Consider the following 26,595-nt stretch of genomic DNA (forward strand, 5'->3'; position numbering starts at 1 on the left):
TCAACATTGATCCTTGCAAAACCTTCTGTTCCAACTTTTCCCCTCCTTCTCCCCCACGCCCTCCTCTAGATGGCAGGTAGTGCCATAAGTTTAACTCATGTCTTCTTGACTCAAGAAATCATTTTTTTTTTAAAGACACTTTTTCTTAAAAAAAAAAAAAAAAAAAAAAGAGGCACCCATATGCTCACAGGGAACTAGCTGGCACCATAGTGAATAGAATGCTGGGCTTGGAGTCAGAAAGACTCATCTTTCTGAGTTCAAATCCAGCTTCAGACATTTACTAGGTGTATGATCCTAGGCAAGTCACTTCACTCTGCCTGCCTCAGTTTCCTCATTTGTAAAATGATCTGGAGAAGGACCTGACAAACCAAAAAAACTCCAAATGAGGTCATGAAGAATTGGACCCAACTGAAATGACTGAACGACAACATATGTTTATAAGTGTACATCTGGTACAGGAAACAGAATATTATTTATAAGCTTTGTGCCTTTGGTCCCTTTATGAATCTGGTGATATGGCAACAACAAGACTATAAGATGATCAATTCTGATAGACACGGCTCTCTTTGACAGTGAGAGGATTCAAACCAGTTTCATTTGTTCAATGATAAAGAAAGCCATCTACACCCAGAGAGAGAACAATGGGAACAAAGTGTGGACCACAACACAGCATTCTCACTCTGTCTGTTGATGTTTTCTTGCATTTTGTTTTCTTAGTTTTTTTCTTCTTTCTTGATCTGATTTTTCTTGTGTAGCAAGATAACTGCATAAATATGTATCAACATATTGGATTTAATATGTATTTTAACATATTTATCATGTACTGGGCTACCTGCAAGCTAGGGGAAGGGGTGGGGGGAAGGAGGGGAAAATTTGGAACAGAAGGCTTTGTCAGGGTCAATGTTGAAAAATTACCCATGCATATGCTTTGTAAATAAAAAGCTTTAATTAAAAAAAAAAAAGGAATTTGGTGATAGCTAGGGGCCACTTCTCAGAATCATAATCTCAAATGCATAAAATTAAATACACAAGATTAAAAAAACTAATTATATTTGAAATAGATATAAAATTTTAATAGTTCATGAATTCTAGATTAATAATAATAATTAGTAAAGTTTGCAAAGTATTTTATAAGTAACCCTGAGAGATAGGTGCTATTATTATCCCCATTTTATAGTTGAGGAAACTGAGGCAAACAGAAATTAAGTGGTTTGCCTAAGATCACCCAGCTAGTGTGTGTCCAAAGCTGGATCTAAAGTCAGGTCTTCTATATGTATACATAAATATCCCTGTGCTTAACTATAGCCTGTTTGGGGGAAGTAGAAGGGACGAAAGGGCGGAAAAACAATAAAATAAAAAGGGTACAGCAGAGAACACAAGAATAACCTAAAAGGAAACAAAGAAAAGATGAACAATTCTAAATACAATGTCTTCTATTATTATATATGCTTTTTTGAAATGAAAATTTATTGATACATATTTTGAATCTTCCCTGATGTTCTGCTGAGCACATGACAAATTTTTTTGGGGGGGATTTTTTTTCTGTCTTTCTTTTTCTATTTTGTTTTCTCTTTTTTTACATTTAAGTTTTAAATAAATAAATATGTTTTTAAAAATCAGCAAACTACAAAAAATAAAAAAAACAAAAACAAAAAAACAAAAAAATCAAAGTCAGGTCTTCCTGATTCCAAGCTCCCCTTTCTCTCCACTTACTAAGAACCCATTATAGAATACCTTCTTCAACCTGCCTGGAAACAAGCCTTCTAAATTCTGTGCAACCATTTCAGGAAATACTCCTTTTTTTTTTGTTTGTTTTTAACTTCCCCTTTAGTTGTTGATAAAAAAACAAAGGACCAGAAGGGCCTTTATCTTTGTTTATTTTTATATATCCTTGCTCCTTTCCTAAGCTGTGTTTCTCTTTTCTTTTCTTTCTTTTCAGCAAGACAATGGCCATTAGGTGACTTGTCGTCAAGTAGCTAATACATGTCTGGGGTGTTTCTCGAAAACAGGAAAGCTTACTCCCAATGATACCATCACATTCCTGATTATGCAGAATCTAGATTTAAAGTCAAGAAGTCATCTGAGTTAATCAGTCAAAAAACGTTTACTAAGTACCTACTGTGTACCAAGTGCTGAGCATTATCTAACTCCACTTTTGTTGATGAGATTCCCCCCCCCCATCAATGAAATGACTTTTCCAAATTCACACAGGAAGTGACAAAACAAGGATTTGAACCCAAACCCAGGAATGATCTTTCCAGTATACTATGCATCTCTCTGAATTCCAGATCAGGGCTCCTTAACCTAGTATATTTTCATCACTTTCACAGTCCGGTGAAGTCTATGGATCCCTCTCACAATAATATTTTTAAATAATTGAGGGAAATCACAAATTTTAATTCCAGGTTAATGAAAATAGGAATGTAATTTTTTTCTCCCATCCAAGTTCTAGCCCCTTGTAGTTTATTAATGGAGCCATCCTATCCAGGTTAAGAACTCCGATTCTATTACACTCTCCCAAATAAGCAATCGTGTTGTATTTTATAGTAAATGCCCAGCCCTTAACATGGATCCTGGACCACATTAGGTGCTACTGAAAAGTTTGTTTGATTGAAATCAATGGACTTGTAATGATAAGAAACCAAGAATTCGTTTCTCTAGCTGGTAGAATAATCACTAACCACCTGAGGGAGCTGGTTCAGCCTGAACTAGAAGTCCTCAGCCCCTCTTGGACCCCCTCCTCATTTGGGCCTTGGAGCATCTCTAATGCTCACCTCACATCCCACCTTCTGCAAGAAGGCTTTCCCAGCCTTTCCCACTCCCCCTGCCTGATCCCTAAATGACCCTTCCTTTTACACTGTATGTCTTATTTGGCCATTGCTGTTTACATGTCATCTCCCTTGAGGACAGTTCTATTTTGTTGTCTTTCTCTACATCTGTAGTGCCTAGCACAATGTCTGGCACACAGTAGACACATAATAAATGCCTGTTGATGGATTGCAAATTCAGAATGTGACAGGAGATTCTGTGGTTGATCACTGATTTTTTAGTCACCTCTCTACTATGTTTGGACATTTTTTTGGGCCAAGATACTGGAGTGGATTGTCATTTCCTTTTCTGGAGGAAACTGAGGCATGTAGGATGAGGTGACTTGGCCAGGACCACATAGCTAGTGTCCGAGTTCAGATTTGAGGTTTTCCTGATTCCTGGATGGGCAGCTTTATCCACTGAATCACCACTGCAAATGTGGTTTTTCTGATGTAAGACAAAGCTGGAAATTTTTGCTTTGGATTGAGGCCTCAGCTCCCAAACTAAAAAGTCAGCCACATTTTCCAGTTTTATGGAAAGAAAAACAAAGGGGGGAAATACAAAAGAGACATCATCAAACCATTGGGCATTGGTGCCAATTTTAGGTCAAGATCCAAATTAAAGTCAGATGAATATCTTGGGAAAAAGGCTCAGAGAGGAGGGAGTTGCACATATCTGGCCAGGACACAGCCTGGGGCTCATCAAAGACTTCTGAGAAGGATGAGGAACCACCCCCCCATACTCCCTGAAGGCAGCCCATTCCACTTAGGGACACCATTAATTATCATCAAGCCCAACAGACTCTTGGGACCCCTCATGTGGGACCTTGAGCAAGAATGAGTGGCTTATAGATGACAATGGACCACAAAGATCCATGATCCATCCCTCTAATTTTTTTTTTTTTTTTTTTTTGTCAACCACATTTAGTCCAGGGCTAATAAGTGTCTAAAGCAGGATTGAACTCAGGAACTCCTGATTCCAGGGCCAGTACTCTCTACACTTAGCTGCCTAGATGCTGCTTTAAACACTCTTGCCTAAGGTAGCAGTGCAAGTACTAGCCCCATTGTACAGATGGGGACACTGAGGCTTAAAGAAATTCTGTGATTTGCTAGCAGTTACTAAAACACTGATTTAAATTCAGATCCTGCCTCCTTCCTATCCACACCTCTCTTTTCCCAATATGCCATTGAGGAAAACGAGAATATACAAAGCATTTCCCCATCAAGGATTTTTCAGAATTATAATGTCATTCAATGATATAAATCAACGAGGGATGTCTCCTTCCCCCACTTTCCAAAAACAGCTCCGCAAGGGTCCAAGGGCCATGGCAGAAGGTAATGAAGAATATCTGTTACTCCCCACTTTGCTCACTTTCCATTCCATTTTCTCTAAATCTGTGAAATTTTAAAGGAAAGATCAGCATCCTACAGCCCTCATACTGAAGGGGTCAAGAGAGCTGAGTTTTAGGAGCAAAATGGAGCCAGAGCTATGGAGAAGGGACACATACTATAGGAAAAAAAGAGAACCCATTTCATAGCCTCCCCCACCTCCCAACTGGCTGGGTCAGGGCCCATCAGAAGCTGGTGGCTCAGGAACCCTTCTCTGGACACTTGGCTTCTTGGAACTTGTGTGTATACAACCTTCCCCCTCCTCGCTCACTGGAGACTACAAGAATGATGACTTGGTATGACTATTTGGGAAAAGCCTGTGGAACCCAGCAATATCAGGAATGGAGACTCAAAATGGAAAGTCACATAGAAGGAATTAAGAAGAATAAACAAGAGAAGGATTGGATTTAGAGTCAGAGAAAGGGATTTCAAATCCCACCCATGTGACCTTGGATTTAGCCTCTCTGTGCCTCTGTTTCCCCATCTGTAAAACGAGAGGGCTAGATTAGACATCTGAGTTCCTTTCAAACTCTATGACCCAAGGATCCTGTGTTTTAGGCTAAACTAAGGCAAAAGTTGGGGAAGGAATCCACTTGAGAACCAGGAAAGGTATAAGCTCCAGGAGAGAATATAATACCACATTCAATAAGAGATGACAGGGATTCCAAACGTACACTGACTACAGATAGAATATCATGATAGTTAATGGCTACAAAAGACACCAGAATTTCTATATAAAGGATTTACCAATACCCAGTTTGTAAGTTGATTTAAAAAAATAAATCATTCGTTTCTTTCATAACCACCCTTGATTAATTTGGATAATTAAAATTTTTGCATTTATTATTTTGAAGGAATACTTGTTCTAATGATCTTGTTAGAACTGCATTTCAGCACAAAAAAATGGGATCCCTCTCAATTTTGATGTTACTTACAAGGAAATGTCAACACATTAGTAAGAAAAATATTGACAGTTAACACTAGCCTTCTTGTGCCTTCCCACCTTGCTAAGGAGCACAAAGATTACCTAAGTGTGAAGATGGGCTGGTCTGGGGTTCCATTCTGGTAGGTTTTCTTTTCTAGTCATCAACAAGTGATTAATTTAACACCATTCTCTTCCTTCAGCCCAAGCACAGAATCACAGAGCCAGGAGGGTCCCTGGGATCCTAATTAAGGCCATTTAAAAAAAACATTTTTAACCATTTCCATGGCTGAAAGAGCCACTAGAGCTCAAAAAACTGGTGAATTGGCATAATGGGTGATTGTTATTGTTATTGGTGGGGGTCTTTCATTCTGGACCGCAAGTCAAAGGACCCGCTTCACGTACTGGGCCTATAATTTGCTACTTGAGGTACCTCTGGCAAAGAGCTTCATAAAGCTGGGAGGAGGTTGAACTAGAAGCCCACAGACGTTCCATCTAACTCAAACTTTAGGAACAAAACAAAGGCAGATACATAGGCAATTTTTAATTATAATGATTATTCACATCTCTGTTCACTTTTTCCATGATAACTTCAAAGAAGAAATAAGCATTCATTAAGTGTCTGGTATGTACAATTGTTGTCTCATTTGGTCATCACAACAATCCTGGGGAAAAGGTGCAATGATTATCCCCATCTCACACTGAGGAAGATAAGAGGCTAAGTGATTTGCCCAGAGTCACATAATTAGTAAGTGGTTGAGGCTGGATTTGAACTCAGGTCCTCCTGACTCAGCTTAAACACTGGGTACAAATATTCTTAACTCCATTTTACAGTTGAGAAAGTTGTCTCAGTGACTCAGTGAGGTAGTGCAGCCATTGGGAATGATATAGTAATGACCCCCAGGCTACCTTGACTGGAAAACATGATGTGGTACAGATCCTAGGCTACCTTGACTTACAAATGTTATATTTCTTCCCTTAAGCTATCCTGCCTTAGTTTACCTTGTACACCCAGGATGCTGAGTCCAAAAGATTGTTGGCTGTCAGATAATAGCCTGCTGGCCAGCAATAACAATAATGAGGTGCCTAAAGTTAATATAGGTGCAATACAAAATTGGGTCCCTCCCCTTGACTTACTAGTGTTTCAGACTTAAAAACAACCCTCCCAAGGATACTCTCCACAAAACCCCATGTTTTCTGTGTACCTGTGAACAAAGTAACAACCTGACCACTTTTCAGCTCCAACTCTAAGCCATAAAATTACACATCAGTGATATATTTTTTTCTATAAAAATATCTTTCCTTCCTATCTTTGTTATTTGGAATTTTATCCCACTTTAATTGGTGTTACAGTTATAATAAGCTTGGCCCTTTGACTTAGAGATGGATCTCTAAGACTGAAAATTCTTTTGAGATACCTCACAATATTGGTCTGGGACCTCACTATTTGGGAGATTCCCTTGAGTCCTTCAGGCCATCAATAGGTAGAAAGTATTAGAGCGGGGATTCAGACTCAGCTATCTGACTTCAAATCCTGTGTGCCTTTTATAGGATATATATATATATATATATATATACACATACATACACACTATGAAGAAACAAGACTTTGACCTAGGCCAGTATCAAGAAGAAAATAGTGACTTACCTGTTTCCCACTCCATCATAAACCCAATGAGTAGAGCCAATTCCTTGGTAGGCTGATGCCCAATAATACAGACATGAATTCACATGTAAACTATAGAGCAGATAGGCTGTGGTTCTTATGACTCTGTAAAAGAAAGAATAATTTTACAGGACCAGGAAAGGGGAGAAGGATGAACCTTCTTCCCATGGTAAGACAGTCAACAACAAGATAAATCACATATTGCGTCTAAAATGAAGGTATGTGGCAATTTCTCTGAGTCTGTTCCCTCTGGGAAAAGAATACGCGTCGTAACAATAAAACAATTGGAAATTCTCAGTTCTGTGTACTGTGTGTCAAACATCTTCTCAGAAAAATAACCTAGCAGGGCCAAAGAAATGAGAGGCTCCCTTCCTCGGAGGGATTTAGACTTGCAGATGTGTTTGCAAAGAGGAATTATTTGGATAGGAAAGGCCTTCAACCCATTTCCTTGACAAAATTCCTCCCTTGTGTATTGCTATCACCAGCAGTGTCTGGCCACTGTATCTCACCTGTAAACATAAGCCTTGCTGAGGATAGCTTCCAGCCGGTTATTAAACTCAAAGAAAGCCATGTACTATAAATGAGAAGAAGAGAAGGCAATGAATACACAGAATAAACTTCAATGAGGAACTTGGTTTTTTACTATTAGTTTCTTTCAATGAGACTCAGCTCAAGTACCACTTTCAAAGGCAAAAGGCCTGATTCCCCCAAGAGACTGATGTCCCCTTCCCATATCTACTTTATATTTATTTTGTCTGTGGAAGAAGAATCCTTAATCCTAATTAATGTAATTATCAAGATGAGCTCTAGCTCATATCTTTTCAAGTGAGAGAATGCCTTTTTGATTCCATTACCAAATTAATCATTAAATTAAAGATGTAAATAAATAAACTTGGTATGAATAACTCTCTCTAAAATCAGATGATCCATGAATAAATGTATCAGGTCTGACTGAAAAAATTAGATATATTTCTGGATCTATGGATATTAAAGGAGGAATCTGAGCAAAAAGGTAGTCAGTTGGACAGCTGGGTGGTATAGTAGATAGACCACCAGCTCTGAAGTCAGGAGACTTGAGTTCAAATTCCACCGAAGGAGAAAAAGGGCTTCTATTCAATCAGGACGGTGATTTATCCCTTATCTCTCTACTAAGCTTGAGATCACTGTTTCCTGGGAAAGAGTTTGTTTATGACTCTTAGGGAATTTGATTTTGTACTAATTCTCCTTGTTTTACCCTTTAGTAAATATTTCTTAGTAAAAGCTAATTAACTCTTGCTGGCTAATAAACAATAGGCAGTACACCAGATGGGAGCTCATGAGTGACAGTAATAGAAATGCTCAAACTCTTAACAATTACCACCAGAACCCTTCTCTTTTGGAAGAGAGAAATCATTAGGCACATAGAAGGCAGCCTGACAATGTGAATGGGGTTTGGGATAACCACAGAGGAGATAAATAATACTTTTGGTATTTACTTATCTGTGGACATGTGGCTTCCCTCAGTAAAAACGTAATCTCCTTGAGAGCAGAAACTGTTTTATTTTTGTCTTTGTATTCCTAGAACCTAGCACAATGCCTGGAATGTAATAGGATCTCAACAAATTTTGGTTGGATCAAATTAAATTAAATTTAGACATGGGCTCTTATCATTAAAATGTTCTCCGAGATGTCTTTGAGAAGTGGATATCTAAACAGTATCCTTTTACTGGTCAAAACTGTTATTCAATTATTTCCAACTCAGTAGACCATATATCGATACAGCCCATAGGATTTCCTTGGCAAACATTCTGGAGTGCTTTGCCATTTCTTTCTCCAGTGGATTAAAGCAAATGGATGTTAAATGGCTTGTTCAAGGTCACATAGCTAATAAGTATCTAAAACTGAATTTGAATTCAGGTCTTCCTGACTCCAGGCCCAGCTCTATTCACTTAGCCATTCAGATGTCTCCTTCCACTGATCAAAAGAGACAGCTAAAAAATCCACAGTGGAACTGAGAGCATAAAGTTGACTATCTACATTGAACACTTTAAACTGGTAAATGTTCATTTTACATCCTGTCATGAAGGGATAACTTCTAACATAAATTCTCTTCCCCTTTCATTGGTCGTTCAATAAAATCAGAACAGAAAGACCGAACTTTCCCATGGGAGATGATATTATCCAAATGTTGACAGAAGTCCCCATGCCAACTAATCTATGCCATGGGACTTACCTTTAAGCAACGCGGCAACCGTAAGAGGGAATTCACACCAACTTTCAAATAGAGCAAGTCAAGGGGCAGGAGACAAATCATATCCATCTAAAATGCAAATTTTTAAACCAAAAATAGGAAAAAAAAAGTCACAAAATAAAGACAACCATGAACCATAGGATCTCTGATATACATGGAAGGATGACATGAGAAATATGCCAGAGCAAAGAAATAGAAACAAAGCATATGTCCATCAAGTGGAGAATGACAAAACAAATTGTGGTATATGAATGTAATGAATATGAATGTACTGTAAGAAATGATATGTCTGCATGGGGTCTATATCCCAAAGAAGTCATAAAAAAGGGAAAAGGACCCACATGCCCAAAAATGTTTGTGGCAGCCCTTTTTGTAGTGGCTAGAAACTGGAAACTGAGTGAATGCCCATCAGTTGGAGAATGGCTGAATAAATTGTGGATATGAATATTATGGAATATTATTGTTCTGTAAGAAACAGTGAGCAGGATGTTTTCAGAAAGGTCTGGAGAGACTTACATGAACTGATGCTAAGTGAAGTGACTAGAGCCAAGAGAACATTATTCACAGCAACAACAAGATTATGCCATAATAAATTCTGAAGGACTTGGCTCTTTTGAACAATGAAATGATCCAGACCAATTATACTAAGCTTGTAATGGAGAGAGGCATCTGCACCCAGAGAGAGGACTATGGGGACTGAATATGGATCACAGTGTAGTAATTTCACCTTTTTTGTTGTTGCGTACCTGCTTGTTTTTTTTTTCCTCTCATTTTTTTCCTTTTTGATCTAATATATGGAGATATGTATAGAAGAATTACACATTTAACCTATATTAGATTACTTGATGTCTAGGGGAGGGAGGAGGTAAAGAGGGATGGAGAAAAACATGGAACACAAGCTTTTGCAAGGGTAAATGTTGAAAACTATCTTTGCATGTATTTTGAAAACTAAAAAGCTATTATAAAAATAAAACATATTGACATGATTTAAAAAAAATAAATGACTTAAGTAATGAATATGGAAAGCATGAAAAATTCTAAAAGAACAGATACAGGGTGAAGTAAGCAAAGCCAAGAAAACAACAAATACAATATAACAGTATAACAATGTAAATGGAAAGAACAACTATATACCAAAAAAGTTAAATTTTTTAAAATGACATTGTTATACTGTTATATTGTATTTGTTTTGTTTTTATAATAGCTTTTTAGTTTTCAAAATACATGCATGACTTAAATGAAGAGAGAACATTCCCAACCAATTCCTTCATGTGCGGAGTCTACAGCACTTACACATATTTTCAGACTTTTTAAAATGTATTGATCAGTTGTGTTAATTTTTTTTTAAATCTCTTTTCTTTTTCTTATTGTTTTGGTCTTTAAAAATACAATATGCTGTATAGGATCTTTGAGAAGGGAAAGAGGAAGATTTAGAAATCTTCCTCTTTTTTAGGAGGGTAACTATAATAACATAAAAAATAGAAGACATCAAAAAAAACTTATTTTTAAAGAAGAACTATTCCAAGGCACTCACTTTAGCAGCTTATTGATTAGAATTAGAAATTCATCAGAAAGTAGAGAATGTGTTTCATTAATATGGGGAATCATAATAGCACCCACTTCGTAGAATTGTTGTAAAGATCAAATAAGATATTGATAAAGTACTTAGAATAGTGTCTGTTACATAGTAGTTACTCAACAAATACTTGTTTCTTTCCCTTTTTTCCTTCATATTCCTTCAGTGTCTAGTATAGGATATTTAATGTAGCAAGTGGGAATACATGCTTGTAGAACAAATAAATGAGTGACCCACTTAAGCCTCATCAAGATCAGCTTTAAATGGATATGCCCTCTAGAAAATCATGCATCTTAAGCTGATATATAATATACATACCTTAAAACGACGAGACTTTAAGTAATTGTTCCGCATCTCCTTTTTGTCTGTCTAAAAGAGAATGGACAAATGATCATCACATCACCATAGTTGGCACTTAATAAATTTTTGTTGACTGACCCTCTTAGGGTTTATTTCTCTCTATCTGTTGGGAAATACAGAGGAGAGGATTATGGGAAACTACTGTTTCTGATTTTTGTTTCTCAGAGGGTCTTTGTACAGGCTTCCTCCACCCCACTCCTTCCTGGAATATACGCCCCTCTTTATTTCTGCTTTTTAAAATCCCTAGCTTCATTTAAATCTCAACTGGGCTCTATTCAAGTACCATGTTCTATACTTGGTCCTTCCAACTAAATATCCCTCTCTCCCTGACTCACTTGCCAACTTACTTTGAAAATATTTTCTATTTACTTATATGTATACATGTTTTTCCCGGACACTATGTAAGCTTCTTGAGGCCAGATCACACAAATCTAAGATTCTTTCATCAACCTGCCTCTAAAATCCAACCTTCTCCTTTTACAGAGGAAGAAATTGAGATGAGAGGAGCCCAAGATTAAGGCTGAAACTGAGATCAATGCCCTGGCTTCCAGCTCTTTATGCCAAACACAGTTGAGAGTAAATTGTCAACTGTCAAGCACTAGGGAGAATGAACAAATTTCACTATGGTGGCTGAACCTCGTGGTTGCCCAGCAACTTACAATGATGTCTCCTCCTTTGACAAACTGCAGGCGCATCTGAAACACAGTGATATCTAACAAGTAGATGAAGTCACACAGATAATCCATCATTAGCCAGAGGTGGATGTTTTCCGGGGTCTGGTAAGGAAAAGCCCAGCGGACAGGAATGAGCCAGCAATTCCAGTTCCAGGCCAAGACCACGAAGAAGAGCCAAAGAATATACATCAGGTCTAAGAGAAAGAGAGAGATAGCAGTCAGTTACACATAAGCTCAGGGGCTTGTGAGGAAGATTTGTTTTTCATATTCAGTATGGAAAATGATATAGTGGCCATTAGGCACAAAGTGGTACATTGGACAAAGGACTGGGCTTGGAGTCAGGAAATTCTTGGTTCTGATTTTACGTTGGACACTTGCTGTAATCCTGGAGGAACCCATTCAACCTCTCTAAGTAAGCCTCAGTTTTCTCATTTGTAAAATGGAGATGTTTAAATTAGATGATTTCTAATGACCCTTTTAATTCCAAATTTATTGCCTTAGATTATAGTGTGTTCTCTGTTCCTACTGAGAAGTGGGTAAGAGACCATGTAGATGTAAATCCAAGCAAAAGAAAGATGAGACTAACATCAAGAAGACTTTTTGTTCTTTTCTATTCTTATAGATTAAAAAGGAGGCAACCACAGAAGATGAAGTACGGTGATGTGCAAAGAGGAGTAAACAGACTTCTGATGAAATGGTCAGGGTGAGAATACCCATCTTAATCTAACTGCCACTCTTACCATCTCAGGACACCAAGAACTGTGCAAATAAGGTGATTATAATTACAAGAAAAATGAAAGAAGGAAATTATATTTCCCCAGGTTATGAAAGAGGGGGGAAGGAAAAAAAAGGAGGAGGAGGAGGAAACGGAAGAGGAGGAGGAGGAACAAGAAGAGGAGAACAAAAAAGGAGAGGAGAAGAAGGAGGAGGAGGAAAAGGAAAAGAAAAAGAAGGAAAAAGAAAGAGGAGGAGGAGTAAGAAAAGAAGATGGAGCAAAAGGAGCAGAAGAAGGAGGAGAACAAAAAGGGAAAGGAAGAGAAGGAAGAAGAAGAAAAAGAAAAGGAAGAAGAAGAAAGAGAACAAAGATGAGGAAGAAAACACGGAGGTGGAGGAGGAAGAAAACAAGAAGGAGGAGGGGAAAAAGGAGGAGGAGTTTAAAGGGACTGATACAATATGATCATCAGAAGGGAAGAAATGGGTGGAAAAACAACTGGGATAAAAAGAGAGTATAAGCTGAGATTACTAAGATAAATTAGTAATGAGATTCATTAAGGAGGAAAACTTAGAAAACAATCACAATAAATATATATTGTACAATGAAAGACAATAAGAATGAGAAAGTCTAGCAATAAATTCTGTGGGACTCCTAGAAATAATGGAAAATCAACAAGAAATTCCAGGATGGTTCAGATTAAGACTGAAAGAATTAAAGTGAAAAAATAAGATTAACATTAAAGTAGATAGGAGAGTTCTCAAAAAAGAAATTAAAACAGCAAACAAGAGAGTAGATAATTTAGAACATATGGTAGAGAAGCCTTCTCCAACACAGGACAGATCTGGCATCTCTCATACGTACAGAAAAGAAAGAAAAGTTGGCAGAATAGAATGGAAAGAGAATATTGAAGTATCTACAATGATAATTTAAGTATTCTAAAAAAAGATGAATTTAAAAGCATATCATACTTCAAGAAATAATCCATAGATTATAAACAGAGAAGAATCCCAAATTTCACTCAAAAGACATTTGAATAGTCAAATATCAGAACTGCAATGTCAATCAACTATTCCAGGCAGCTAAGAGGAAGCTTTTTATCAACTAAGGAAAATCAATTTAAATAACTCTCATTTATGAGAAATCAATCAAAACATTGAAAATATGATTTTATGAAAAGCCAAGAAGATAAGCTTATACCCTTCAAATTTTAGTCTAATTACATCAGTTTAAAAACATAGATTTTTCAATAGAAGAACAGAATTTGGACCATTCCTTCAAAAAAAAAAGTGAGCAGTTTTTGTCCAGCCCTTAACACCATGTCTGGCAAATAATAGATGCTTATTAAATGTACATTGACTAATGTAGGCTGGCACTTTTTTCTACAATGTAGTGTCTTAGAGAATTTCCTAGTGCAGATTTGTTCAGGATCCCAGAGTGAGTCAAATACAAATATTCCTGGTTTTGAGATTGCCATAATCATTATGCCATATTGCTTCTCTTTTCCTTTGAAAAGCAGAAGTTGTAGTATGCATATCAGATGTAACATTTTGGGGGCCATCTGGTGAAGCTTTTGGATCTTTTCTCAGAATAAAGCATACAATAAAATCCATATGATTACAGAGAAAACTAATTGTGTTGAAATACACTTAAAGTTCCTGGATTCCAGATTAAGAATCCCTGATCAAAAGCATTTTCTTTAACCCATCTTTATAGTTCAGGTACACTCACCCATGGATCATGTGCAAACCAATACCTCTTCCTCCCTCTTCCCATCATCCCCAGCACATCCTCCCTTCCATATTCTTTCCCCCCTCTCTTCCCCCTTTTCCTCATTCTTTGCATCAGATAACTTTCCATCCCTGACTTACTGGTGAGGGGATCAATGCTTTGGGGAAAGCGGTACATCTTCAATGGGCGGCGTTTGAACTTGCAGCACAACATCTCACAGTAATGTTCCTCCTCTCCAGCCTTTTCAACCTCAGCTGCTTTGGTTTCTGGCGCTGGTTCCGGGGCTTTCTTGGCTGGGGCTGTAGGAAAAGATGGGAAAAACTCTTCCATCCAACTCAACTATAATCATCATTTATCCCAGTTCGTTCAGCCTCGTAATTCTAGCAATACACATACACCTCTGCCTCAAACCCCTGATCTTTTATCCTTTTAAGAACTGAGGAGAAAAGGAGAAAAAAGTGTGTGTAGCACGGCAGGGTAAATTCAGGGAAACAAATCAATTAGCTCAGAAATTGTTCTTCAACTTGTACCAGCCACAACTATAAGAAAGCATATTGCAAGAATTGAGTAAAGTGGTCATTATGGACTTCCAGCATCCCAAGCAAGGAGCGGAGCTTTCTCTTGGGACAGATTATTGTGTTCTCTCCTCAGAGAGCTTGGGCAGCAGTCCAGAAATTCTTGCCAACTAAGAATTCGGATGTTCTCCTCTAGTCATTCAGAATCAAGAGCATCTGGGGAAGGGGCAATGAGGAAGAATTGGGCATCTCAAATGAGCATCAAGATACAATACTAGGTACCACTCATTCAAAGAGATATTAGCTTTTCCCTGAAGGGTCCTGGAGGCTTTTGGAGAGATGGGCCCTGAAGAGTGGGAAGAGCTGTGGATTAGGAGACAGAGGACCTGAAACTTAGGACCCTGAGAAAGATCTTTCATCTCTCCAAATCTGTTATATCCCCATCTGAAAAATGAAGATATTAATTCTTTGCACCTCCCTAGCCCATCTGGAGTGTCATGAGAAAAAATACGTTTATATAAACATGAGCTAGTGTGAGAAAGTCAATGTGGTGTAACAGAAAAAAAAACCTGGCCTTTGGAGTCAAGAAAGGCTCAAGGTCAAATTTTCTCCACACCTCAGTTTACTCATCTGTACAAGGAAAGAGACTTCATAATTGCTTCCAAAAACTCATCTTCTTGCAATATCAAATCAACTTTGAAATTCCCACTTTAGAAGCCCTGCCCTTTGGGCCTCTTTTTCCCTCTCTTTGGAGAGCATGGGTATGAATTTTTCCAGATTTTCCACTTAAGGAGAGGGTCTTCCTTAAGACAATTCAATTTTCCACTTGGCTGCCCCTGTCTCATGTGTGCCCCTGCCTCAGATCCCCTCCCCCTTGTCAGTTTCTTTATGTTTGTCTTTCCCATTAGATTTTGAGATCATCAATGGCAAGGTCTGTCTTGTGTCCCCGTGTTATTTTTGTTGTTGTTGTTGTTGTTGTTTTTATCCCCACCCTTAGCATAGTGGCTGGCATAGTAGCTGCTTAATAAACATTGATTTTAACTTTTTTTTTTTTTACTCAGTACTTAGCACAGTGTCTGGCACATAGTAGGCACTTAATAAATAATTATTGACTGACTGCAGTAAGGTACTAAATGGTCTCTTCAAGTTATAACATTCTATGATTCTACTAAGATTAAAATGCTTTATTTTTCATCTCTCTGGGAATGAACTTTGTGCAGCTCAGCCTCTCTTAAATCCAATCATGCACAAGTCAAGACATCACCTCCACGATGTCACTGGTCCTCTTTGGTAATGAAGGACGCTCAACACTCTGGGAATTGCATCCAAGATTCCTCCCTCCTCCCTCCTCCACCACCTCATTACTCACTCACATGGTTTAGGGCTTTCCTCATCTGAAGTGACATCCGGATCAATGAGTTTCTCTTTTACTTTCTCAGTCCGTTCCTTAAAGAGTTTCACCAGCTCCTGGAGCCGGTCATTGATGACCGCACTATTCTGGCTGGCTGTAGACTCAGCACGTTCATCGCCACTGTGGAAGGGGAAGCAAAATATGCTGAACATCCTTACTAATAACAACAATAATAATCCATGTAGAAGAACAAGTGGAGAATAAAGCCTGCTTTTTTTTCCCCATCGCCCTCCATATTCAACCTCTCAATCCTGTCCTTATTCTGATTTTATATTGGGATCAAAAAACCACATCATTTTGTTTCAGGGTTCATGGCTGGAATGAGATTCACTCACTTCTGGGATTATAGGCATTTTCTAGCTTTAGTCCAATTAAAAAATTTGAGAAAAGTATAGAATCAGTTCTACTTTGAACTTTTTAGTGAGATTTGTTGATTTGGTTTTTTTTTTCCTCAAAAACTTTAACTAGCTAGTTAAATGAAAAAGTAGATATATAAAAAAGAAAGGAAGAAAGGAAGAAAGGAAGAAAGGAAGAAAGAAAGAAAGAAGAAAGAAAGAAAGAAAGAAAGAAAGAAAGAAAGAAAGAAAGAAAGAAAGAAAGAAAGAAAGAAAGAAAGAAAGAAAGAAAGAAAGAAAGAAAGGAAGGAAGGAAGGAAGGAAGGAAGGAAGGAAGGAAGGAAGGGGAAGGAAGGAAGAAAGAAAGAAAGAAAGAAAGAAAGAAAGAAAGAAAGAAAGAAAGAAAGAAAGAAAGAAAGAAAGAAAGAAAGAAAGAAAGAAAGAAAGGAAGGAAGGAAGGAAGGAAGGAAGGAAGGAAGGAAGGAAGGAAGGAAGGAAGAAAGAAAGAAAGAAAGAAAGAAAGAAAGAAAGAAAGAAAGAAAGAAAGAAAGAAAGAAAGAAAGAAAGAAAGAAAGAAAGAAAGGAAGGAAGGAAGGAAGGAAGGAAGGAAGGAAGGAAGGAAGGAAGGAAGGAAGGAAGGAAGGAAGGAAGGAAGGAAGGAAGGAAGGAAGGAAGAAAAAGAAAGAAAGAAAGAAAGAAAGAAAGAAAGAAAGAAAGAAAGAAAGAAAGAAAGAAAGAAAGAAAGAAAGAAAGAAGGAAGGAAGGAAGGAAGGAAGGAAGGAAGGAAGGAAGGAAGGAAGGAAGGAAGGAAGGAAGGAAGGAAGGAGGGAAGGAGGGAAGGAGGGAAGGAGGGAAGGAGGGAAGGAAGGAAGAAAAAGAAAGAAAAAGAAAGAAAGATAGAGAGAAAGAAAGAGAGAGAGAAAGAAGGGAGGGAGGGAGGGAGGAGGAAGGAAGGAAGGAAGGAAGGAAAGAAGGAAAGAAGGAAGAATGAAAAGAGAAAGAAAGATGAATAAATAGGTAGATAGTTGATAGTTAAGATAGATTTATGCATAAGTAAATAAATAAATAATATAAATAAGTAGATAGAGAGATGGGTAGATAGATAATAGCTAGATAGATAGATGAGAGAAAAAAAAGACACAGAGAGAGAGACAGAGAGAGAGAGAGACAGAGAGAGAGAGAAGAGAGAGAGAGAGAGAGAGAGAGAGAGAGAGAGAGAGAGAGAGAGAGAGACAGAGAGACAGAGAGACAGAGAGAGACAGAGAGACAGAGACAGAGAGAGAGATAGGTGAGTAGACAGATAGACAGATAGATTATATAGATAGATGTATGGAAAGATGAAGGAAGGAAGGGAAAAGGAGAGAACGAAGAAATATAAACTTGAACAGTGAGATACAAAATAACAAATTGTGTGACTGTTCACCTAGAAGAGAAGAAAAATAACATAATAGATAGAATTGGAAGTTGGAAGAGGCTAGGTCTAGTCCAACCCCTTTCTTTTACAGATGAGAAAACTGAGGCCCAAAGAAATGCTGTGGTTTATCTAAGGTAAATATCTAGAACACAGCAAGCACTAAATAAATGCCTTTCAGCATTCATTCAAGTAGTAAAACCAGGATTTGAATCCAGAAGACCTGACTGCAAACCACAGCATATAAGCCTCTCATGCTTAACCCTATGAGATTGCAACATGTTTGCTTAACATCATTACAAAATAAGCTACTTTCTGCCCCATCAAAAAATTCATTATATTCCACTTTTAATCAAAGAGTTATCAAAATGCTGAGCTAGCCTTAATTATTTCTATTAGAGCATTTCCAACTCACTCGTTTCCCTGGGGACTGGACGGGCCAGACCAGGCAACAACTGGAGATTGTGCTGGAGACAGGGCCTTGAGCTCCTCCACCTCCTCATCCTGTGATGGCAGCTTCTTCCTAGAGAGAAACCCAAGACATTTTCATCCATATGCAGAGGGACTCATGGAGGCAGCATCTATTTAAGCTCCACAAATGAGAAATACACAAGCAGAATCATGTGTCAGCAGTGCCATTAGGGACAACCTTCCAGGCAGCTAGTGCGGCCTCTGATTCCCTAAAGTGGATGCAAGAGCAGGAGGCTTTTAAAGGGAACCATCTTTGTTTTACCATGTTGATCTATTCACAAATTGCAGTGCACTCAATGCATGTGCTCTTTCCTATTGAGGGAAACTATCCTCATAAAGAAGGAGCCACCACCAAGAGCCCTTAGAAGAGCAGCACTGCCCCCCTAGACAACTCTCCCCCCTAGGAAAATAAAGATTGTGAGGCTTATTTTCTCATTTCCAAATTAACAGATGGGCAAACGGAGTACAAAAGGGCACACTATATGAACACTAACTACGGACAGATTTCTTACTTGGGGTCAAGGACATGGGAAAGTGTTCTATATTTTGGCAGTCAGGTGGTACAGCGGATAGAGCGTTGGGCTTGGAATCAAGAAAACCCTTCTACTGGAGTTCAAATATGGCCTCAAACATTTTAGCTGTATTAACCTGGGCAAGGCACTTTACCCTGTTTTGGGTCTCAATTTCCTCGTCAATCAAATAAGCTGGAGAAGCAAATGGCAAACCACTCCAGTATCTTTGCCAAGAAATCCCTAAATGGGGTCATAGAAAGTCAGAAAGAACTTAAACCAAAACCCAGTGTATCCCTAGAGAAGATCTGCATAATTTCCTTGATGAGATGATCAGCAAGAAACCCTTACGAAGGTGTGACCTCAACAGCTTTTGCAGATACTACATATTTCCCCCATATACATACACACCAGAAGCCATAAATATTGAAGACCCAGAAAATAAGTTCTCATTACCAAAGTCCTGGACATTGTCAATACTATATAATTTTATTAATGAAAAAAGACTAAATAAAATGAATTACCATCTGCTTTGCTGCCCTACCCTAAGGACAATGGGCTTTTCCATTTAATTTCCAGATGAAGCTGTCCTTTCTTCCCTTCCCTTCTCTTCTCTTCTCCTCTCCTTTTTTCTCCACTCCCCCTTCTACCCCTTTCACTCCCAGATATTCCCTTTCCTTTCTTTCCATTCCCCCTTTTTCTCTGTCTCCCTCTCCCTCTCTCTTTCTTTCTCTTTCCCTCCCTCTCTCTCTCCTTTCTCTCTCTTGTCTTCTCTCTCTCTCTCTCATGCACTTTCTTTTTCTCTCTCTCAGAGACTCTGTGTATGTCTCTCTGTTTATCTTTCTGTCTCTTTTTTCTCCCTTTTTTCCATCCTCACTCTCTCTCTCCCATCTGTTCTCTTCTCCTAATAACACAGAGATCTTTGAGGGCAAAGATGGTCTTTCTTCTCTATTTGTATTGCCAATGCATAGCAGAATACTTAGTACATAGTAAGAATTTAATAAATGTTTTCATTCATCCATCCATTCATTAATTCCCTATGACAATCCTTAAATATTGGAAGATGGCTATTTGTCTTCTAAATGTCATCTATGTGCTATATATAGAGGCTGTTCTGCGCAGGGATAGACATCCTAATTCTTTCATATGCCTTGAATATGTCACTCCATCTATATGCCCTTCAGATTATTTCCCTTAAAATGTGGTACCCAGAAATATACACTGGATTTCAGATTTTAGATATTTCTATTTGAAGCAGTAGTGGGAACACCGGGAAAAAACTGATTGATTCACTTTTAATATCACGATGTTTCTACAGCTGTAGAATGTTACTAAGAGAAATGCAGAATCCAAGGGTAAAGGTTCAGATTGAAAGGGATTTGAATGAAAGCCCTAATTGGGACTTTTAAGGACAGGGATAATTAAATCATTTGAAAGAATAATGTCAGAAATTGGACAAATTGCTTCTAGAGGCCCCCCAAAAGACATCAAAGAGATGGAAAGGATCCATTTATACACAAAGAAATTTGTAGCAGCTCTTATTGTAGTGACAAAGAACTGGGAACTAAGGGAATGCTCTTTAGGGTAGGAGTGGCTGAATAAATTATGATGTAAGGATTGATGAGATACTATTGTACTGTAAGAAATAATGAAAGGAGTGGGTTCAGAGAACCTTGGGAAGACTAATAAGAACTGACACAGTAGGAAGTGAGCAGAATCAGAAGAATTTATTTACAACAACAATGCTAAAAGACAAACTATTTTGAAAGACTTAAGACCCTAATGCAGTGATTAACCATGGATTCTAGAGGACTAAGGATTTATACTACCTGGCTCCTGACCCAAGAGGTAGTAGATGACAAAATGAGACAGATTTTTGAACATGGCCAATATGGGAATTTGTTTTGCCTAATGATGAATGTTTGTAACAAAGGTTTTGTTTTTCTTTTTCTAAACTGGGGAAAGATTGGGAGCAAGAGAAAATAAATGTCTGGCAATCTAAAAAATAAAATAAAACTTGAAAATAAACAAAATGTAAAATAAAACTTTTAAAAACAAATAGAACAGATATGAAAAGACAATTCTCAGATGATGAAATTGAAACTATATCCACTCATATGAAAGAGTGTTCCAAATCACTACTGATCAGAGAAATGCAAATTAAGACAACTCTGAAATACCACTACACACCTGTCAGATTGGCTAAGATGACAGGAACAAATAATGATGAATGTGGAGGGTATGTGGGAAAACTGGGACACTGATACATTGTTGGTGGAGTTGTGAAAGAATCTGGCCATTCTGGAGAGCAATTAGGAACTATGCCCAAAAAGTTATGAAACTATGCATACCCTTTGATCCAGCAGTGCTACGACTGGGCTTATATCCCAAAGAAATACTGAGGAGGAGAAAGGGACCTGTATGTGCCAAAATGTTTGTGGCAGCTCTTTTCATAGTGGCTAGAAACTGGAAGATGAATGGATGTCTATCAATTGGAGAATGGTTGGGTAAACTATGGTATATGAAGGTTATGGAATATTATTGCTCTGTAAGAAATGACCAGCAGGAAGAATACAGAGAGGTTTGGAAAGACTTACATCAACTGATGCTGAGTGAAATGAGCAGGACCTGGAGATCATTATACACTTCAACAACAATACTGTATGAGGATGTATTCTGATGGAAGTGGATATCTTCAACATAGAGAAGATCCAACTCACTTCCAGTTGATCAATGATGGACAGAAACAGCTACACCCAGAGAAGGAACACTGGGAATTGAGTGTAAACTGTTAGCATTACTGTCTATCTACCCAGGTTACTTATACCTTCGGAATCCAATACTTAACATGAAATAAGAAAATGGTATTTACACACATATATTGTGTCTAGGTTATACTGTAACACATGTAAAATGTATGGGATTGCCTGTTATCTAGGGGAAGGAGTAGAGGGAGGGAGGAGAAAATTTAGAAAAATGAATATAAGGGATAATGTTATAAAAATTATTCATATATACTGTCAAAATTTTTTTATAATTATAAAATTAATTTTAAAAAAGAAATAGAACAAAATATGTAACAACATTTTGATTTTTTTAAAAATCCAACTGAATAAGCTAAGACAGAAAGGTACCCCTACCATCTTTCTAGCCTCCACTATCAGAGCCCTCATTTGTGATTCTTCTTTTTCCATAATTCTCCATATCCAATGAAATCCTTTAAATTATACTCTCCCAATATCTCTTCTATCCACACCATCCACTTCTACTGACATCACTCCATGAATTGATCACCTCATGTTTGGACTATATCAACAGCTTACCTGATGGGAAAAAGTACTGGATTAAAAAATCTAGAAATCTGGTTTGTTATACTAGCATTGACATTAATTGTCTGGCTGAGTCTCTGTGAGTCACTTTTTTTTACTGATTCTGTTTTCTCCTCTATGAGAGTTGATCTAAGAGTATGGACACAAATTAGCTCTGTGGCTCGAGCAAGGAACTTCCTTTTACTGATTATTTTCTCTTCTATATGACTGGGATTAGACCATAGATCCAGAGTTATAAGGAAATTTAAAGATTACCTAGTCTAATTCCTTCATTTGATAGATAAGTAAACTGAGGCTCAGAGACTTGAAGTGATTGACTCAAAAACTCCCACAAGTAATAAATGAGGGATGTGAGTCAAGAGCTGAGTTCCTTTAACTAGCATTTTCCCCACTGTATCATAATCCTTAAGGGCTTTTGTCAGATTGGGAAGTTTCAAATTCTATGAATCATATGTGTGGAAGTTACAAAGAAGAAAATTTCAGCTTGATGTCCTAAAAGGCTTCCTACTAATTAAAGCAATTCCAAAGTGGAATGAGCAGCCTGGGAAAGCTGTGGTTTCCACTTTATTCAGGATCTTCAGGAAAAGGGTGTTGTAGGAGGTATGGCTTGGGGGTGTGGCATGAGCAAGATGGATGAGGATTTCCCTTGGCAAGATTAAATCTAAATGTCCATAAATCATTATTCTGGCAAACTAGAAAGAATTGGAATGTAAACTGAGTTTTCCAGTGTTTCTTGCTAAAGTTTTATGGCTTGACAGGATGTCAAGGTTTCTTACTCTGTACTTCCGCTCTGGGATCAAAAAACACTTAAACTGTGGAAGGAAATCACCTTGTTTAAATGCCCTGACATTTGGAGCACCAACTGGGCCAAACCAGGAAATCTGAAATTGAGTTACTTTACAGATGCATCTAGAAGCTCTCCCTTACGGACACCAGGGAAGGAAAAGGGGACAGACATACAATAGAGGTAAGTTATCAGGAGAGCACCATCAGTATCCCTGGATTTCCTGGCTTTCTCCTGAGGTGTCACAACCTCCAAGGTAAACCAGAAATTTACAATGAGAACTGAAGGTACAAATTTATGACCTTAATCAACTGGGCTAAATGGAATTTCCTTTTGGGGGGCAAAGGGGAAAGTTGGTATAAAAGCCCTGGAGGTTTAAATTTTTTTTTCATCTGTCTCCTGCTGTTGTTAAATCAATGTCTAGATTTTTATCTCACGTATTTTACCTTAAATGGGCAGAGCCAGCTGAACACTGGAGTATGAACTAGTTTCCAGGGGTTCAGGCTATAGTATTGCTACCTCTGATCTATTGGGAAAGAGGTATCTTCTTGCAGGACACTCCCAGGAAGGAGCCAGATTGCTTCCTGGTGGGGAGAGCCTGGGAGGAGCAACACTATCTCTCTGATACTGGACTCTTTCTACCAAACCAGAAACCTGAAAGCTCACTCCATCCCTGGACAGAGTGCCCTCCTGTTCCTGTGACCTCTCCCTCTGATTGGCTGGTTCCTCCCAGGCCAACTGAGTCTTCAGTTCAGCTCAGTTGTTAACTCATCATCCCCTTCAGCTCCAATTCTTGGGACATCTTTCATTAGTATGTAAGCATTTTGAGGGCAGGGACTGGCTAGCATTCGTATTCATAATGCCTACTGTTGCTCTGGAGCTTGGCTGACTCTCTGTGACCCTGTTTGGAATTTTCTCTGCAAAGATACTGGAGTAATTTGCTATTTCCTTTTCCAAGCCATTTAACAGATGAGGAAACCAAGACAAACAGGGTCAAATGATTTGCCCAGAGTCACACAGTTAGAAAATATCTAAGGCCAAGTTTAAACTCAGGAAGATGAGTCTTCCTGACTCCCAGCTGGGCACTCTATTCACTATGCCATCTAGCTGCCCTTTTAATAACATTAGTTATTACTAGAATACAAATGCAATATTACAAAAGTATTCATTGAATGATCATGCCTATAAAATTAGGGACCAACTTTCTTCCTCTGATTATTACTGTTGCTCCTAAAATATCATGATTACTAATAATCATAATCATATTTTATTATGTTATATTTAACTATATCATATAAAATCATGTAATATAACAATTATTTATTAATCTATTATGTATTGCATGTTGATATTTTATTATATATATATAATATATATAATATATATATATATAAGTAATATATTCTACTTAGTATCTTCTGCTGTGTAGCAGAAGCTTGAGGGTCTCACATTCCCACCTTTCTTATACCATGCATGACATTCGACAAATGAAAAATACTCCCATCTGCCCTAGAGCAGATCTGTCCTCAGCCATAGGTGAGGATCTGGCTATGATTCAAAGCCTCTACTATACTATAAGATATGCATTGCCTTTGATAGCTCCCTAGGCCCCTTTTCAGCAGTCCTATAAGGACCCAGGAACTTGAGGGGGGAAAGGAAGGAGAAGGGCCCTTAGAGGGTATTCAGTCCAACTCTTTTTATGGAAGTCATCTGGCTAGCAATGTCAGCAAAATGAAAATCCATCTCTGGGACCAAATTGGCCACCAAGCAGCTGGGACTATTACCTAATACACTTCCCATGGGGCCTTCTTAACCCAGCCAAAGAAGCGTCTTTCCCTGACTACAATCACAACAATGAATTGCTAGAAAAAGCGAAGTGATGTACCTAGATGGTACAACCAAAGGGAGAAGGAGAAGCAGAACAGATTCAAGATCACCCACATTTGGGCTACACGAGATTGATTCATTCTTTCATTTTACAGATGAGTAAACCAAGGCCCAGAAAGAGGAAATTATTTGCCCAGAATCATATAAATGATTCACGTCCAGGTCTTCTGACTCACAATTCATCTTTCCATGATAATCACACTTATTCTCATAATAATAAAGATAATGATAGTAACAATAACTCACATTTCCATAGCTCTTTGAGATTAGAAAGTTCTTTTCTCAGGACAATCCCTGAAAGTAGGCAGAGCAAGCATTTTTATAAGCATAGCCCACATAATAATGTTCTGAGGATCAATATCTCCAATAATATTATTAGTTCAGTTAATAAAGCCTAACTAAACTCTTCTATTAAACTGTGAAACATTGTGGCATTTAATAAATTATAACAAAGTGTCCCCATATTGCTTAAGATCAAATTTTTGAGGAAACAGTTAGTGGGTATTAGGTACCAAATGCTAACTGTTCTACAAACTGAAAACCGAGTCTCATAGTTATCAATCAATCATTCACTAAACATTTATTAAGTGACTACTAGATCTGAGGGATACAAAAAGCAGCAAAAGATAGTCTCTGCCCTCAATCAGCTTACAATTTAATAGTAGATATTTAATAACTCTTTACTGTGTGAATAAATGAATGCATTTCCATGGTGGCAGGATTTTTGTGGTTACCCAACAGCAACTGTTAACAGTTTCTGGAGTTTATCAGAGTCCATCAGTTGGCTCCTGGTCAAACTGACTGGGACAGGTTGACATTTGGAACAAAGAAACTCAAAGGATTTGATTCTTTCTTGATTTTCCTGATCTTGGGCCAGGGGGGTTTGCCCAGCGATGATAGGGCTCTTGGCTCCATTGAGAACTTCCTTTAGGAGTCACAAAAGCCTTGAGCTTCAGAGTAAGGAAGTTGAGAGAGCTCAAAAAATATATATATCATTTACGATCCCTAAGAACAAAGACTAAGTTTGTAAAGGATTGAAGGTTCCCACAATGGTCATTCCTTCCTATAGGAAAGAACAATTAGTATATTCACTACTCAGACCTGTATATTGGGAAGGTTAATCATTTATAAATGAAAGCTCCTTTAATGAGACCTATAAATATGCCTTTGGTGAAAGCTTGCCAGCACATGAAAGTTTTGACTAACCCAGCAAATCTAATGTGGAATAAATGTAAGTTGTAATTAGGAGAAATCAACCCTATTATCATTGATTCATGAATAAAAGCAATTTTAACATGAGAAAGACATCTTTCTTAAAGCAAACAAGCAGGCAAGGAATCTTACTTTTCAGTCCTGAGCTAGAATATGTACGAAAATGAAGTAATAGGAAACAATGACAAACTGATAACTTGCCGATTTTAACCTGATTTTTATCATTTTTTTCCCAAAAAAACCCTGTATCATCTCATGAATTCCAGCCCCAGGGATAACTATTTCCTGACCATCTCCATCCATGCAGATGTACCCTAGGCATCCATCTCATCATTGTCCAAAATAGAACTTGTTAGATTCTCCCTTCCCCACTTCCAAACTTCCCTATTTCTATTATGGGCGCCATCATATTTCCAATCAAAAAGGCTTACAATCACAAAATCATCTCTAATTTTTCAATCTTTCAACGTCTTTCCAGTTATCTTTATTTTACTTTTCTGACATCTCTTGCATCCATCTTCTTACTGTTCACATGGCCACCATCCTAATTCAGTTCTCATCATATAAATCAGCTTATATTTGTAAAAAGCTTAGCACAATGTCTAGCACATAGTGGGTGCTTATAAATATTAGCTATCATCATCTTCATTATTATCACTTCTCC

The 26,595-nt window shown here is 37.9% G+C and overlaps 1 protein-coding gene across 1 annotated transcript in view; it reads right to left on the reverse strand.

The window, feature by feature from the left end:
- Window positions 1-26,595, reverse strand: part of CNGB1 (cyclic nucleotide gated channel subunit beta 1) — a 105,420-nt gene that overhangs the window by 17,997 nt on the left and 60,828 nt on the right. Inside the window, exons 18-25 of the mRNA XM_074285878.1 lie at window positions 18,155-18,262; window positions 15,956-16,113; window positions 14,208-14,366; window positions 11,610-11,818; window positions 10,909-10,959; window positions 8,997-9,083; window positions 7,294-7,358; window positions 6,767-6,889 (exon numbers count right to left, since the gene is read on the reverse strand). Of these exons, the coding sequence (XP_074141979.1) occupies window positions 6,767-6,889; window positions 7,294-7,358; window positions 8,997-9,083; window positions 10,909-10,959; window positions 11,610-11,818; window positions 14,208-14,366; window positions 15,956-16,113; window positions 18,155-18,262 (960 nt within the window). The remainder of the gene's footprint in view (window positions 1-6,766; window positions 6,890-7,293; window positions 7,359-8,996; window positions 9,084-10,908; window positions 10,960-11,609; window positions 11,819-14,207; window positions 14,367-15,955; window positions 16,114-18,154; window positions 18,263-26,595) is intronic.

Source organism: Sminthopsis crassicaudata, chromosome 2 (genome assembly GCF_048593235.1).
Source record: "Sminthopsis crassicaudata isolate SCR6 chromosome 2, ASM4859323v1, whole genome shotgun sequence".
Taxonomy (NCBI): Eukaryota; Metazoa; Chordata; class Mammalia; order Dasyuromorphia; family Dasyuridae; genus Sminthopsis; species Sminthopsis crassicaudata.